The sequence below is a fragment of the Paroedura picta genome, chromosome 12 (genome assembly GCF_049243985.1).
Source record: "Paroedura picta isolate Pp20150507F chromosome 12, Ppicta_v3.0, whole genome shotgun sequence".
Lineage (NCBI taxonomy): Eukaryota > Metazoa > Chordata > Lepidosauria > Squamata > Gekkonidae > Paroedura > Paroedura picta.
The window spans coordinates 36,137,713-36,154,036 of record NC_135380.1 but is presented as its reverse complement, the minus strand read 5'-3'; the positions used below and the strand labels follow the sequence as shown (position 1 = coordinate 36,154,036).

General features: G+C 47.6%; 1 protein-coding gene across 5 annotated transcripts in view; it reads left to right on the top strand.

Moving 5' to 3' along the window:
* AKNA (AT-hook transcription factor) overlaps nt 1–16,324 on the top strand; it is a 77,268-nt gene that overhangs the window by 43,507 nt on the left and 17,437 nt on the right. For all 5 annotated transcript variants that reach the window (XR_013226003.1, XR_013226004.1, XM_077306533.1 and 2 more), the window contains exons 10-15: nt 927–1,081; nt 1,401–1,577; nt 5,203–5,458; nt 6,136–6,242; nt 7,899–8,143; nt 9,614–9,767. Coding sequence is in view for 3 of the 5 variants with exons in the window: in XM_077306533.1 (XP_077162648.1) it covers nt 927–1,081; nt 1,401–1,577; nt 5,203–5,458; nt 6,136–6,242; nt 7,899–8,143; nt 9,614–9,767 (1,094 nt within the window). In the remaining 2 variants the exon portion in view is untranslated. The remainder of the gene's footprint in view (nt 1–926; nt 1,082–1,400; nt 1,578–5,202; nt 5,459–6,135; nt 6,243–7,898; nt 8,144–9,613; nt 9,768–16,324) is intronic.

The window sequence follows — 16,324 nt, the reverse complement described above, 5'->3', positions numbered from 1 at the left end:
CCTGGGGCCCCTCCCCTTCCCACCCCCTCCAGGCCATTATTGACCATTTGAGAGGGGTGGGTCAACATGACCATATATGGTCATATCGCCTGCTAACTAACAAATTTAAAAACTATATAAAATAATTGATTTCATTCAGCGAGCTTTTCCAGGGCCATTGAGAAACCTCATAGTTTCACGAAAGCATGCTCTAGGGGAAGGCTACTTTAAATATATGTTCGGCTAAAGTTTACTGAGCTGGAAATGTTTAACGGTTCCCTTGCCCCACACACACACATATGCCAAACAGAAGTGGGAAAGCAAGACATGAAAGGCCATTCTGGCTTTTGGAAAGGATCTACAACCAGCAGCCACAGGTCAAATCTGTAGATAATCCAAAAACGAAATCAAAAGGCCAAAATAATGAACCTCCCCATTCACTCTTGATTTGCCAAGAAGTTGAATGATTAAATATATACCTAATAAGAGTGGATGGGAGATTAATTATTTTGGCCTTTTGGTTTCGTTTTTGGATTATCTACAACAGGGGTAGTCAAACTGCGGCCCTCCAGATGTCCGTGGACTACAATTCCCAGGAGCCCCTGCCAGCGAATGCTGGCAGGGGCTCCTGGGAATTGTAGTCCACGGACATCTGGAGGGCCGCAGTTTGACTACCCCTGATCTACAACATTGGGAAATCAGCAGTTCGCCTTTTTTGCACTGAACAGGTCATATCTGGCTAAGCGAATTGATGGCCTCTCTCCTTCCACCTCCTTGGGTGCCTGAAACGTTTCGATCGGAGAAAGAAAAAAGAAGCAAGAATTTCATTCTTTGTTTATTTGTATATGTGTAAAAAATCAAACATTCACAATCACGAGAAATGAATTCTGGGGAATAGCTAGGGAGAGTTGTTCTCTATGCTCAAGTCTTCCTTGACTGCCTTTCAGGCCTCCACCCCAAAGGACAGCTCTGGTCGAGCCCAGCTGGCTGTAGAAGTCAATTCCATCAGTGACGAAGCTGAGGAGGATGAAGAAGGCCTTCCAGAGCCCCTCTGCCACAAGCAGTTCCAAGTAGAGAAGGACTTCGAGGGCCTGTTGGACCAGTAAGTGTGTGTGTTCTTGCAAGCCACCACCTGATGGCTCATTCGACAAGCGACGAATGCATATATACGAGCCAGCCTTGGAATTACTGGTCCCTGCTAGAGAACGATGGTTCATTTGTGCTATACCAGCACAGGGGGTTAGAAGCAAATTCGGTGCATAAAACCTTTTCTTCCATTGCACCTTCATGTGTTACTCAATTTCTCATTTGTCCCAATTTTCCATCATAATGCCCTGCTTGGGAAACCCTTGAAAGGGCATTCCAAAAATCCAGAAGCAGCATGCTCTGATTTGCATAACCCTTCATTTTTTTCCAACCAGTTACAGCAGCTTCAAGTCTTTGCCGGAAGCGATGAGTTCTGAACAGCGGCACCAATATGACCATAGCTTGTCCACGGATGCTGTAGACGGTGCAGCCATAAGGGATTCTGGGGGAAAGGACAACCATCATGGGAAGGTGCCTGAAGATCATGAGAGCACTGGCCTCTCATCCTCGCAGTAAGTAATGCAGGAGAGGTCACTGCAGGTTGGTCCACATCTGGCAAGTAGGGTGGAAGGTCACAAAATTGAGAAGCCTGCATGCAGGATGGGAGATTCGCTGTTGGGGAGCCGTGCATGTGAATGAGGTTTTGGGGTACTTGTGGACTGGAAGCTGAATATGAGCAGACAGTGTGATGCAGCGGTAAAGAAGGCAAATGCAGTCTTGGACTGTATCAACAGAGGCATCATGTCAGAATCATGAGATGTCATAATCCTGCTGTATACCACATTGGCCAGATTGCACCAGCAGTCCTATGCGTGCAGTTCTGGAGGCTCACTTCAAAAAGGATGTGGACAAGATTAGGAGGGTGCAGAGGAGAGCGATGAGGATGATCCGGAGCCTGGGGACCAAATCCACTGTGGAAAGGCTGAGAGCCTTGGGAATGTTCAGCCTGAAGAAGAGGAGGTAGAGAGGGGACAAGATTGTTCTCTTTAAGTATTTGAAAGGTTGTCACTTGGAGGAGGGCAAGGAACAGTTCCTGTTGGCAGCAGAGGAGAGGACCCACAATAATGGGTTTAAACTGTGTGTTGAATGGTACTGCCTAGATATCAGGAAAGAAAGTTCAGTCACAGTAGTTCAACAGTGGAATCAGCTGCCTAAGGAGCTGGTGAGCTCCCCCTCACTAGCAGTCTTGAAGCAGCAGCTGGACAGATAGTTATCCGATACTTATCCTGGATGCTTTAGGTAGATCCTGCATTGAGCAGGGTATTGGACTGGATGGCCTGGATGGCCCCTTCCAACTCTAGGATTGTATGAATCTTCTATGAATCTAGGTCCTAAAGCAGTGGGTCACAGACAATGGGATGTTCTTTTGAGTGCAGGAACCCAGCCTGCAAGAGGATGCCCAGCGTGGTGGATGCAGATGGAGGAATTTTCTCTCTTGTAATACCCAAATGGGGTAGCCTAATAAAATAGCTGAGTAGAATAGCTGGGTAGATTCAGGGGCGACGAAAGGATGTACTCCTTGGCATCATGCAGAATTAACTTGTGGAATTCAGTGCCACACAACAGGGTAGCTGATTTACATGCCATTAATGGGGGATGTAGACACCTTTATGGAAGCTCAAGGAGCCACCCTGCCAACAAAAGTGTGTCTAGTCAAGGCTATGGTATTCCCAGTTGCAATGTATGGCTGCGAATGTTGGACCATAAGGAAGGCCGAGCGTCAAAGAATTGAGGCTTTTGAACTCTGGTGCTGGAGAAGACTCTTGCGAGTCCCTTGGACTGCAAGGCGAACAAACCGGTCAGTCCTAGAGGAGATCAGCCCTGACTGCTCTTTAGAAGGCCAGATCCTGAAGATGAAACTCAAATACTTTGGCCACCTCATGAGGAGGAAGGACTCCCTGGAGAAGAGCCTAATGCTGGGAGAGATTGACGGCAAAAGAAGAAGGGGACAACAGAGAATGAGGTGGCCGGATGGAGTCACTGAAGCAGTAGGTGCAAACTTAAAAGGACTCCGAGGAATGATAGAGGGCAGGAAGGCCTGGAGGATCATTGTCCATGGGGTCGCGATGGGTCGGACACATAACAACAACAACAAGGAGCCACCAGCCATGAGGGCTCCGTGGAACTTCTGTGGGCAGAGGCCACGTAGTGCTGAATGCAAATCCCTGGAGGACAGATTTACATCTTGCCAGTCATCTGTGAGAGAGCACCCAGAGGCCCTGTGCGTGAGACAGGATCCTGGACGAGATGAACCCCTCTGCTAATCCAGCTGAACTGTATTTAGGTTCTTACATGCTAAGGGAGACTAAGAACCACAAGATTTTCATCTCCCCTACTGCTCTGAATTCACAATGCAGGAGGGCCCGAATGTCTATCAGACACGAGGATCAGGCTTTCTTCTCTCAAGTTTAAGAAGGCAACCACACCAATGTATGAGGGGGATGGGAATTGGGTGATAATTGGCTTACAGATGCTGGCAGAATGCCATTCTTGAAGGCATTTGAGGATGTGACTAAAATTAGAACCAGGACTCATTTTTAGCTCTGCTTCTTCTGCCAAGTAAGTTCACCCAGACAAAGAGACCTTTGCTAGTTTTTCTCTCTCTGCCTTTCCCAGAGTAGGGGAATTTGGACAACAGAGCTTTTTTGCTTTCTTCCCACTCCCCCTGCTTTTTGGGGGCAACTGCTCCGTCATCCTGCTCAGCGGACTGAATTGGCAAGCAAGACGGAGAAGGAGGAGCTCCAAAAAAACAGGAGGGCGAGGCAAAAGAAAATCAGGAAGTTTAGGAGAAGGAGCAGCCAGAAGGAGAGAGATTCACAGATGAAAATCTTGCTTTCTCGTTCCTTCGTCAGAGGGGGCCCCCCTACATTGAGTTTTGCTTCAGTGGCGTTTGACCTGGGCTTATAGAAGTGGTTTGTTTTGTTCTTCAGCTTGCATCCAGGATGAATCTGGTCCTCTGCCCCTTGCTGTTAGGCAGATGGAAACACAACCCTGATTTCAGGGAGCTGGCATGCTCCTGAAGGGTTTCCAAGCCCTGCAAACCGGGATCAGCCTCTCTAGGCTTGGCTGTGGGAGTTTGTGGAAGCTCCCTGGAGGGGGTTAATGAGAATACTATTATTGGTGGAGGGGTTGGGTTTCCGGAGGCTGGTGGAGAAGAATGCTGAGCCTCCATTAGGATTTGGGATTTAGTTTAGCATTGGGCTTCAGTCTGAGCCCCAAGATTCTGTGGACTTGGGCAGATTGTGAGTGGGAGGGCAGGAAAGGTTGTGTCAGTGCTTGGCTCTGTGCCAATCGCCACTTTGGGTTTAGGAGGTGGATTTCTTTCAGGCCATACTGACCAGAGATTCTGGTTTTGGGAAGGGGGGCATTATCCGGGCATGAAATTCGGGTCACTGTGGGTGGGGAGGTAGTTGTGAATTTCCTGCATTTTGGGCTAGATGACTCTGGTTGGGCTAGATGACTCTGGAGGTCCCTTCTAGCTCTCTGATTTCAGTCCAGGGTTTCCAGTTACCTTTTGGGTAGTCTCCTAGACCTTCACGAGATGTTCCAGATGGTAGCTCTTAAGTCTTCTGGGCTGTATAGTGGCCTCCAGTAGACTATTTTAATGGTTGTTGCCTTTGCCAGGCTGCTGCCTCAGATATGTAAGAGGAAGACAGCTCTCTAGGAAACAGTCCTGGCTTTCCTCTTGTCCACTGGATGAGGAGGGTGGTCAGCAGAGACAGCTTGGTGTCATGGTTAAGAGCAGCATACTCCAGTCAGGATAAACTGGGTGACCTTGGGCTAGTCGCAGTCCTGTTGGAGCTATTCTCACAGAGCAGTTCTCCTAGAGCTCTCTCAGTCCCACCTGCCTCACAGGGTTTCTGCTGTGGGGAGAGGAAGGGAAGGTCATTGTAAGCTACTCCTTCAGGTAGTGAAAAACTGGGTTTAAAAAACCAGGCGTTCTTCTATTTTGAGAGCTGCTGTTTCTGTCAAGCAGAGTGTGTCTCAGATCAACAATGGGCAGTAGAAAACTCTGTGGCCACTTCTAGGCGCTTCCAAGCTTCTTTGACCCTACCTGCTTTCTTGGGGGGTGGGGAACAAAGAAGGCAGGTCAGTGGCTGTGCTGAAAATTCTGACCAGCTTTTCATCTCCCCACAGGCAGCTGCAAGAGAGGAAGCCTCCAGAGATGCTGCCGGAAAAGACCATCCCTGTGCCCTCCATCGGAGTGCAGGCATCCGTTTCTCCGGGGTTGGCTGAGAAAAGCAGACCCTCTCCTGAAGTTCCCAAGACTTCCTCCAGCAGGCAGCAAGTGCTCCTCTCTCCTCGGGGAAGTACGGCAAGCGTCACAGGCAGTGGCATTTCAGAACATGCCGCTCGGAAGTCCTCCCAGAAGACAAATGTGGCAGGATTGGAGGTAGATGCTTGATGAATGTGGCCAGTCAAAAAGTGCTGATTCTGGTGGGGTGTAATGGAAGGGTAGGAACAGACCCGGGATGGGAGTTGTCCCCCTACTGTTGCTGGATTCTGCGATCTCAGCCATCTATGATCATCAGTGCCTACAGAACTGATGGAGATTCATAGAATCATAGAGTTGGAAAGTATCTCCAGGGTCATCTATTCCAACCCCCTACAGAATGCAGAGATCTCAGATTTGCAAGCCCCACCCAACAGCCTAGTTAACAAGATGACATTTGAACTTATGCATGCTTTATAGCATTGGTCCATCTGATTTTCCAAACCATTTGCTCCTGCCAGTGGTTTTCCTAGTACCTGCTTGTTTCTCTCCCGTAATGAGCTAATCCTGGCTATCCTCCAGTCCATTGATTGGGCGATACAACCATATATGGGCCTGGAGGGGATGGGAAGAGAGGGCTCCCCCGTGAGTGTGTACAAAGCTATGCTTCCCAACCATATATTCTGCATGACTGTGTCATTTCTGGAGTTTCGTTTCTCAACAGTAAAAGAGATTAGAAGGGCTGTGCTAGGTAGATACTTGCATATTTCAGTGAGCAAACTACCTGCCTCTGATTACTTGGGATGTCCTATTCTGCATGTTGCAGTGTCGGCTCAGGTTCTCCCTGTGTTTTGCAGGATTTACGCATTGTCTCCCCAGAGACGGACAGCGGATTTGTGGGGTCCGAAGCCAGCAGGATCTCCCCCATGGCACAGCTGCCGAAACATCGTTCATCCCACTCTAGGTATGGAATTGTTGCTTTCTCCCTGGAACTGTGTCCATCTAGTGTTATGGCTGTCTCCTTTGGGACCCCTTAGCATAAGCAACCTTAGGAATGCACTCCGTTTTTGTACTGATCGTGTGCTAAGAGAAAAGGTCACCCAACACAATCAAGCAAAAAAAAAATTAGTAACAATTAGCACCAAATGGATTTTTATCTGTTGGTCAAATTGCCATAAACATCCAGAACAAAGTTTTATATTGAAAGAAATGTACATAATCAATCAACAAATGTATTTATTTATTTATTTATATATATATATATATATATATATATATATATATATATATATATATATATATATATATATATATATATATATATATATATATATATATATATATATATATATATATATATATATACATACATACACACACACACACACACACACACACACACACACACACACACACACACACACACACACACACCGCCCTCCCCGGGGGCTCAGGGTGGTTTACATAATAACACAAGAACAATACATGGAACAGTCTTATAAAACATTTGGGTAACGGGGCAATAATAACATAATTGTAAACATATAACATTATAATTGTGTAACCAATAAACAATACAACGTTGCAACATACAAACAGGTCCAGAGTGTATAGGTGGTGTTCTGAGGGGGGCGGGGAGCAGGGGTCCTTTGGTCGCTGTTGGTTATATATATCTGGTCTCAACCGAATGCCTGGCGGAAGAGCTCCTCCTTGCAGGCCCTGCGGAACTGTTTAAGCTCCGTCAGGGCCCTGATCTTCTCCAGGAGCTCCTTCCACCAGGTGGGGGCCAAAACAGAGAATGCTCTGGCCCTGGTCGAGACCAGGCGGACTTTAGGGCCAGGGATCCTTAGCTGGTTGGTGGCAGTAGAGCGCAGAGCTCTTTTGGGGGCGTAGGCAGGGAGGCGATCCCTCAGGTACACTGGGCTGTGAAACATACCTAGCTAGATATAACGGCTGGGCTGGCACATGTAGCAATGCACTATCCCTGCGAGATGTTTCCTCTTGTGCATCATTGGATGCCGCTTGATACTTGAAACAAGTGAGTAGCTTTTTAAAAACAAACCTAGGCCAGTTCCTTTGCAGCTTTTAACCTTGGTGCCCAGGAATAGAAACTTAACCAGGAGATGACATAGCAAGGGCTGTGGTTTATACATGTATGTACCCCATGCTTCCTGGGGCCCTGCACAATACCTCCCCCCCTCAATGGATCAGGGCTGTAGCCTCTCTCCTCTTTTTCTCTTTTTAAGGACACTCAGAGTGACACCACTATTCACTGTGGGGGGGGGGAGCCCTTCTGCCCCCAGTGTGGCTACTCTGACCTCAATTGTTCTCTGCTAGGGCCCCGCAAATCCTTAAACTGGCTCTGGTGCTACGGGCCCTCTGAATCCTTAAACCACTCCTGGATATAGCCACCAAATACCAGTCACTGGATGCAAATAGAAGCAGAGGAGCGGCATCTTCCTGTCCTTAGAAACTTCTCTGGAGAAACTGTCTGGTCACTAATGAAGACAATACACGCATGGGGGTAGAACTTCCTGGAGCAACAGCGGAGGAGAGTTAGAATGTCGCTCACAGCTCAATTGAAGGACACTCTGTGATGCTGTGTCTGTTTCCTGCCCAGGTCTCATGGCATGCTGGGGAAACTCCCTCGACAGATGGCTGATGCTGACAGTCTCCTTCATGTAGCATCTAGGAGGACAGAGTCTGCAGTGGAGCCGGCAGAGGCTGCCGTGTTGGTCAGGCGTTCCCAATCAAAAGGAAGCAAACAGAGAAATGGTCTTCGCCATGGCAGCTCCTTCCAGATCAGCTCACCTCCAGAGTGGACAAACAGCATCACCAGCGAGATGGAGCCAGGCACAGATAGCAGTGAGCAATTTGTTAAGCTTGTTAATATTGTGAGGAGGGTCTACCTTCTGTCTTGTGTTCCGTACGCATCTGGTTGGGGGTCGCATGTCTGTCCTCACCGGTGTTAAAGGATGCAGTCTTGTTCCAGGAAGGGAAGTCAGTGGAATACAGTGGAGTTTACTTCTGAGTAGACATGCATTAGGATTGCCCTCCCAGGTGGATAGCACGGTTGCAAACAGCAGGCATTACTGTCTTGTCAGTTGACTCTCAAGATCAATACACCACAGAAATCCAGGGGTACCTTGAAAGGCATTGTCAGGAGTCTATGTCTATGTCAGGAGCCCCAATTCATGACTTTTTCGTTTCCTGGGCTCTGGCAAGGCCAGCCGTCATAAACCTGTAAATCTGTCCTTTGGCTCCAAGACTCCCCTTGCTTTCCCAGCGGGGAGTCCTCCTTCCTTTCGCTTTATCAAATTCTTTCTGCGACCTTGTATAGACAACAAAGACTCAACAGAAATATAGCTGTAGAGATTAGATTCTGGCCACCTGGCAGCCTGTGAACTCAGGCACCTTTGGTGCCCTCTACTCTCCCGCCTAAATGCCTATGTACCCCCTCCCTTATCGAGAATACCCTATATCTGTTCCAAAGTATCTATTGTTCCTTGTTACTGTCAAGATCTTTGCTTAGGAGATCTTGGCTCGCTCTAGCAATTCTGTAGATTCTGTTTAATAAAGTTCTTCCTTGGATTCTCAACTGCCTGTTGGATCTCGGATGTGTCTTTATTGGGGACTCTAAGGGCTGGGCTCAGCTCGATTACTGACAGTCTATTCACAGCATGAGCTTTCGTGAGTTAGAGCTCACTTAAGCTCCTAAATACAGTTTTTACTGCACCTCTACCCTCCCTTCTGAAATGAGGAGGTAAGGCCAGTAAGGTCAGGATCTTTTTAGTTGTGGCACCTTGTTTGTGAAATGCGCTCTGCCTGGCATCATATCACACACACATGCACCCTGCACACGGAAAATCTCCATTGAAAATTGCAGTTACGTTTCTATGCCAGAAATAATAAGGACCGCACCGAAGAAACGGCTGAACGGAACTTGAACAGAAGGTGTAATTTTAAAGGTTTTAGTGTTTATGTCATGATGTTAGTTGCATGATTGTTTTCCCACTGATGTGATCCACCCTGAGTTTACAAGCAAAGAAAATGAGAATGCAGAAAAGCCCCCAGGTGCAAGTTGCTCTACCTCAATGAGAACTAGTTTCGTGATTTTCAAAACATGAAAATGACCCATGCGGATCTTGGAACGTTTGTGATTGCTGACAGTTTCTAGGACCTTTCAAAAGACGGGGTCCCATGTTGAGCTGGCATGCCTCCTCAAGGGTGACGTGGAGGATCATCCCTTTGGGAATCAGCCAGCCCTCGAGGCCAGTGAAGGGGTGCCCTTGAGCAGTCCGAGATTAATTGCTTGCATCTCTTTTTCTTTCCCAGCTCACACTGACTCTGAAGGGGAGGTCCACAGCAGAATCAGCATGTGCAGCAACCGTCCTGATGAAAGGCGACGTTCACCTAGCTTCTCTGTGGCTTCCTTCTCCCCAGCGAGAGCTCCCTGGCATGGCCTTCTGGACTCCCGCTCGGAACGAGAGTAAGTGAACCCAGAGGTGGCTAAATCGCTCAGCGAGGAAGCCTGGGGGAGGAGAGGAAATCCCAAGAGGTTAATTTGGATTGTAAAATACAAACCAGCCTTCCCCTATCTTTCCTTCTATCTTCAGGCCTTCCTTTCTTTTCAGCTGTTCCGTTTTTGTTTTGTTTTTTCCTATTCTATTTTCCTTCCTTATGAGATTCATACCAGGTTTTTCCAGTCTACTTTGTTTGCAAAGCAGCTAACAAAAATCTCAATAGAAATACAAAAAAACAGCCAATAAAGAAGCTGGGGAAGACGCTGTATGCCATGTTTTAAATCAGACTTTATCAACCTTTTTTATCGTTGAGATCCCCCTGAAACATTTTTCAGGATTCGAGAAACCCCAGAAGTGGCACAATTGTGCAGAATATGATTGGGCAGCATAGCTTTGGATATGCCTGCCCAGGCCCCTTCCCCTTCCCACCCCCTCCAGGCCCACCATTGGCCATTTTGGGAAGGGTGGGTAGGTCAACATGACCATATATGGTCATATTGCCCAATAAATGTTTAACAAATTTTTAAAAATGTTAAAAATTAATTCACTCCCACCCATTTGGTAAATCCATCCATGGCCATCAAGAAACCCCAGGGTTTCACAAAACCTTGGTTGAGAAAGTCTGTTTTATGGCCACGATTCAACCTCCCTAAGTATTGCAATTAAAACTGAAGCAGAAGCGTTAAGCCCTGACCTGATGGCCTAACTTAGCCTGATCTCATCAGATCTTGGAAGCTAAGCAGGGCAGTCCTGGGTAGTGCTTGGATGGGAGACCACCAAGGAAGGCAGGGCCTCTGTGTGGGAACAGGCAATGGCAAACCACCTGTGAACATCTCTTACCTTGAGACCCCCTACAGCAGGGGTAGTCAAACTGCGGCCCTCCAGATGCCCACGGACTACAATTCGCTGGCAGGGGCTCATGGGAATTGTAGTCCATGGGCATCTGGAGGGCCGCAGTTTGACTACCCCTACCCTACAGCGTTGCCATAAGTTGGCTGTAACTAGACGGCACTTTCTACCACATAAAGCAGTAAACCTACATATTGGAAGCTGAAACAGTTGAAGCCTCAAAAAGACACAGTGAGACAGCGGCAATCAAAGTCTATAATTCATTGGGTTTTATTTTAATGCTGACATCAGTTTCATCACAGAGGAGTTTCTTGAGCAATGGCTTTGAAACAGGCGGGTACCTTTTTGAAAGCATCCCAAGGGAGGGAGGCGGGGAATTTATTCTGCACTCACAGAGAGAAGAAAAAGCATAATTGGTGGACTGATCTGGAGAACTCTGCCTGAGCAATGATTACATTACTTGGAAACTGGGCAGGTGACTGTGAATGATAGCACACTACTATTTGTCCTGACCAGGGAGTATTCAAAACCAAAGCCAGTGTTGTAATTCACACTGGCTGTAGATAGAGAGGGAAGAGGAGGGGTCCAGTGCCTTGCATCTGCTTCTCTCTGCTCTTGTAGGGGAGCATTGTTAAAGATGGGATAGCCTATTACTTCTCTTTGGAGAGCCAGTTTGGTGTAGTGGTTAGGAGCACGGACTTCTAATCTGGCAAGCCGGGTTTGATTCTGCACTCCCCTGCATGCAGCCAGCTGGGTGACCTTGGGCTCACCAGGGTGCTGATAAAGCTGTTCCAACCGAATGGGTCTCTGAGCCTCACAGGGTGTTTGTTGTGGGGAGATGAAAGGCAAGGAGATTGTAAGCCACTTTGAGACTCCTGGTCAAGTGGCATATAAGAACCAACTCTTCTTTTTCTTCTAATACCCCCTCCTTTAGTTAAACGAACCCCCCCAAATGCCTTTGCTTGCCAGGGCCCTTAAACCCTGTGCTAGATCTTGATGCCTGCCTGTATCCATTCACAGTCACTACTCAATACAAGGTGGAGTCTCCCTGCCCAACAGGGACAGGATAGCAGGGTTGCTGGGACTCTGTTGCTACAACATATACTTCCTCAGACACAAACTGGGCAACAAGGGCCAGAAGGAGGAAAGTTGCTTTTCTGCGATGTACAAAATGAAGCCAGTAAGTTGACCGAGGGTTTCTGGGAAGCCCGGAATGGAGACATGCACCTGAAATGCCTTCCTGGAAATTAGGACCCCTAGATCGGGGTGGTAAACAGGGGATGTAGGCTCCAGAAACATCTAGTGATGTCAGCAGCTATCTAAACTTCCAGGAAAGGGGAATTCTCAGGGGACTCCAGGGTTTCCCTGTTTGGGAAATCTTGGGCTAACGGGAACCAGATGTCAGAGGTAGTCAAACTGTGGCCCTCCAGATGTCCATGGACTACAATTGACATGAGCCCCTGCCAGCATTCGCTGGCAGGGGCGAATGCTGGCAGGGGCTCATGGCAGTTGTAGTCCATGGACATCTGGAGGGCCACAGTTTGACTACCTCTGTGCTAGACCATGTGGCCAACAAAAGAAAATGCTCTCTTTCTGGGTGGGGCTGGTACCTTTGGTGCCCCTCAGATCCTCTACCCCACTTCAGTGTCAACCTAATTTAAGAGTGTATCTTTTAGCCATCTGAGACCTTGGAGTAGACTTGCCAACTCTGGGCTGGGAAACGCCAGAGGGGTGAAGCCTGAGGAGGGTGGCATTTGGGAAGGGAAAGGACCTCAGTGTTGTATACTGCCCTACAGCTCATCCTCCAAAGCAGCCATCTTGTCCAGGGGAACTGGTCTCTGTAACTTTAGGCGATCTCCAGGTCCCGTCTGAAGGTTGGCCAACCTCCCTTGGACAACCCACTGCCAGTCAAGAAGGCCATGCTGAACCAGGAAGACCCCCTGATTTGAGTCAGTATCATCAGGTTTTATATAGCCACATTTTTTCAGGTTTGTCTTCCTAGACTTTCCAATTCTTCATGTCCTCCCCATTCGTAAGTGGGAAATGATTGTTAATTCTCAAGTAATACTGCAGTTGGCCTGCTTCTGAAGGCCGGCTTAGTCAGTTCATCAGTCACTATTCCCCACACATGCACACACACACACATATACCCTTCCCACCCTGCTGGAATTCTCTGCCAAAAGTATTTAACTCTTTAAGACAGATTTTAGGTGGGTAGCCATGTTGGTCTAAAGCAGCAGAACAAAGTTTGACTCCAGTGGCATCTTTAAGACCTACCAAGCTTTATCCAAGGTATAAGCTTTTGTGTGCATGCATACTTCTTTAGATATAACCTATGAAGAAGAAGGTTCTTATATGCCGCTTTTCTCTACCCGAAGGAGTTTCAAAGTGGCTTACATTCGCCTTCCCTGTCCTCTCCCTACAACAGACACCCTGTGAGGTGGGTGAGGCTGAGAGAGCCCTGATATTACTGCTCGGTCAGGACAGCGTTATCAGTGTTGTGTCACCTAGCTGGTTGCATGTGGGGGAGCGCAGATTCAAACCCGGCTCACCAGATTAGAGGTCCGCACTCCTAACCACTACACCAAACTGGCTTTCTTAAGGGCCATTGTCTCTACTCCGCACAGCCTGTACTTGGCTGCCAGTTTAGAAAGAGTCCCACCCCCTTTAGCAGGAATGCCTGCTTATCTCTGGGAGAAAAGTCACTCCATCTGTGGCTGGCACAGTAAGAAACAAAGGAGGAGGGAGCCCTGGGAGGAGAGATAAGACCAAATAGATGGATTTCTACCTTCAACTCCCCTTTCAAAGATACACTCTTCAATTGAGAGTTGACCTGAAATAGGACACCTGCTGTTGAAGAATCAGATGCTTTTTTTAAGAGGTAGGCTGCCAACCTCTGATTTGAAGTGCGGGGAGCAGGGCTCCCAAGCTTTTAATGTATTTAATATTTTTTCCCCAGTATTTGGTTGGCCATTTAAATCAGGTATAAAATTCTCATCAATCAGGATTTTAATCTAAAACACATGGAATCATAGAAAGAAGGGAAGTGTAAACGTTATCAAATAAATTCCTACCTGATAATATGTTGTTGTTATGTGCGAAGTCGTGTCCGACCCATCGCGACCCCATGGACAATGATCCTCCAGGCCTTCCTGTCCTCTACCATTCCCCGGAGTCCATTTAAGTTTGCACCGACTGCTTCAGTGACTCCATCCAGCCACCTCATTCTCTGTCTTCCCCTTCTTCTTTTGCCCTCGATCGCTCCCAGCATTAGGCTCTTCTCCAGGGAGTCCTTCCTTCCTTCTCATGAGGTGACCTGATAATATACAATTACTCAAATTAAAACATACAAAGCAATGAGTCAAAACATTTAAATCTTGGATCTAATTATACAGTTTGGATCTTATCTTTTTGGCGGCAAGCACAAACAATGCAACTCAATTGGTGATATAGGTAGCACTGTCTGATAGTAAAAAATAAACAAACCAGATTTTCAGTTTTGGAGAGACCTGAGGTGGTAGGAAGTATTATTGTAATAAACTTGCTTCTTGGTTCATCGTAAAGGGGGCAGTCCTTAAATAGTGCGTAAGGTCCTCAGCCATTCCCTTATCACATATACAAGTGCATTCAAACATACAAGCAGTCTCTCTCCTATCTTATTTAACATCTTCATGCACCCTCTTGATCATCTGGTGTGGAGGTTTGGGCTGGGATGTCACCAATACGCAGATGATACCCTGCTCTTTCTCCTGATGGACGACCACCCTGATTCTCCCCCAGAATCCTTAGCTGGAAGCAGTTATGAGGTGGCTCAAGCAGAGTTGTCTGAAGCTCAACCCTTCAAAGATGGAGGTCCTGTGGCTGGGTAGGAAGGGGCCAAATGAGGAAGCATGTTTACCCAGCCTGGATGGAGTTCAGTAGCTCACTCCACCAGAAACCTAGATGTGATCCTTGATGCCTCCCTCCCCATGGAGGAAATTGCCATGAATGTAGCACAGCAGACCTTCTACCACCTATGCCACGCCAAGCTACTAGCAACCTGCTTGGCCCCAGAACACTTAGCCACAGTGATCCATGTGATGGTCACTTCTAGACTGGACTTCTGCAACTCGCTCTACGCAGGCCTACCCTTATACTTGATCCAGAAACTGCAACTGATTCAGAATGCCATGGCCAGAATCCTCACAAATACACTGTGGAGATCCCACATCTGGCCTGTACTTCAACAACTCAGCTGACTCCCAGTCGAATTCCAGATCAGGCTTAAGGTTTTGGTAACTACCTTCAAGGCCATACGCAGTCTGGGCCCAGCGTACCTGAGAGACTGTCTCTCTGCCTGTTCCCCCAAAAGAGCCCTATGCTCAGCCACCACCAATTGGCTGGTGATCCCTGGCCCCAAAGAAGCATGTCAGACCTCGACAAGTGCCAGAGCCTTCTCTGTCCTGGCCCCCGCCTGTTGGAACGAGATCCCTGAAATGATCAGGGCCCTGCCGGAACTTCCACAGTTCTGCAGGGCCTGAAAAAGGGAGCTCCTCCACCAGGCATTCGCTTGAGGCTGACTAACCCAACAACATCCTCTGGTCCCCTCCAGAAACCCCCCTCCATGACCCGAACCAAACTGACCTCCCTAGGGATTCTTGTTAAGTTGTTGTTCTTATTAAAGTTGTTGTTCAATAGAATCTGTTGTAACATTCTATTAATTTTGGAACCACTGTTGTGACTGCAGTTGATGTGTTCGTGTTGTGATTGTGATGTATGCCCACAATGTTCCATGTAAACCACCCTAAGCCTTATTGGAGGGTGGTATAGAAATCTAAGAAAATAAATATATTCAGATAAAGGGGTGCAGGAGAACCGGCCATTACGTACTGTCATTGGTAACGATTGAAATCTTAGATGAGTAAAGGCTATCCTCGGAGTTAGGGAAGGCGGCCTTTCCAAACAGAGGGATCCCAAACTTTTAATCTCTCCAGGAGAATCGAAAGGGGCCAGCTGTGCCCCTTATTGGCTGGCACTTTAGATGGCGTGACACCCATCTAAAAGCAAATGGAGTCTGTTCCATCTGCAAATTCATTCTGGTTTAATTCACGGTTTCATTAATGGGGGGACCCATCATTAAGTGTGTGGTTCTGGGTTGAAGGATGTAGTGGTTAGGAGTGTGGACTTCTAATCTGGCATGCCAGGTTCGATTCTGCACTCCCCCACATGCAGCCAGCTGGGTGACCTTGGGCTCGCCACGGCACTGATAAAACTGTTCTGACCGAGCAGTGATATCAAGGCTTTCTCAGCCTCACCCACCTCACAGGGTGTCTGTTGTGGGGAGAGGAATGGGAAGGCGACTGTAAGCCGCTTTGAGCCTCCTTCGGGTAGGGAAAAGCGGCATATAAGAACCAACTCTTCTTCTTCTGAGCCAAGCAGCTGGAGTTCAAGCCATGCACGAAAAAAGTGGACGATTCCAAAATTGTAACAAAGGAGAGACAGAATCTGTCCAGTGGCTTAATTAAGTATAAGAAGATAAAAAGTCTCTTACCTCATTTATTTAGACTTTGACTCTGGAATTCAAGCCATGGCATTCACATGACCTTGTTGGGACACGGCAAGAGGGGAGAGCCCAGACCCTTAGTTTGCCCTGCACGGATCTTTGCATTTGTTCCGAATGTTAGGGTCGAACATG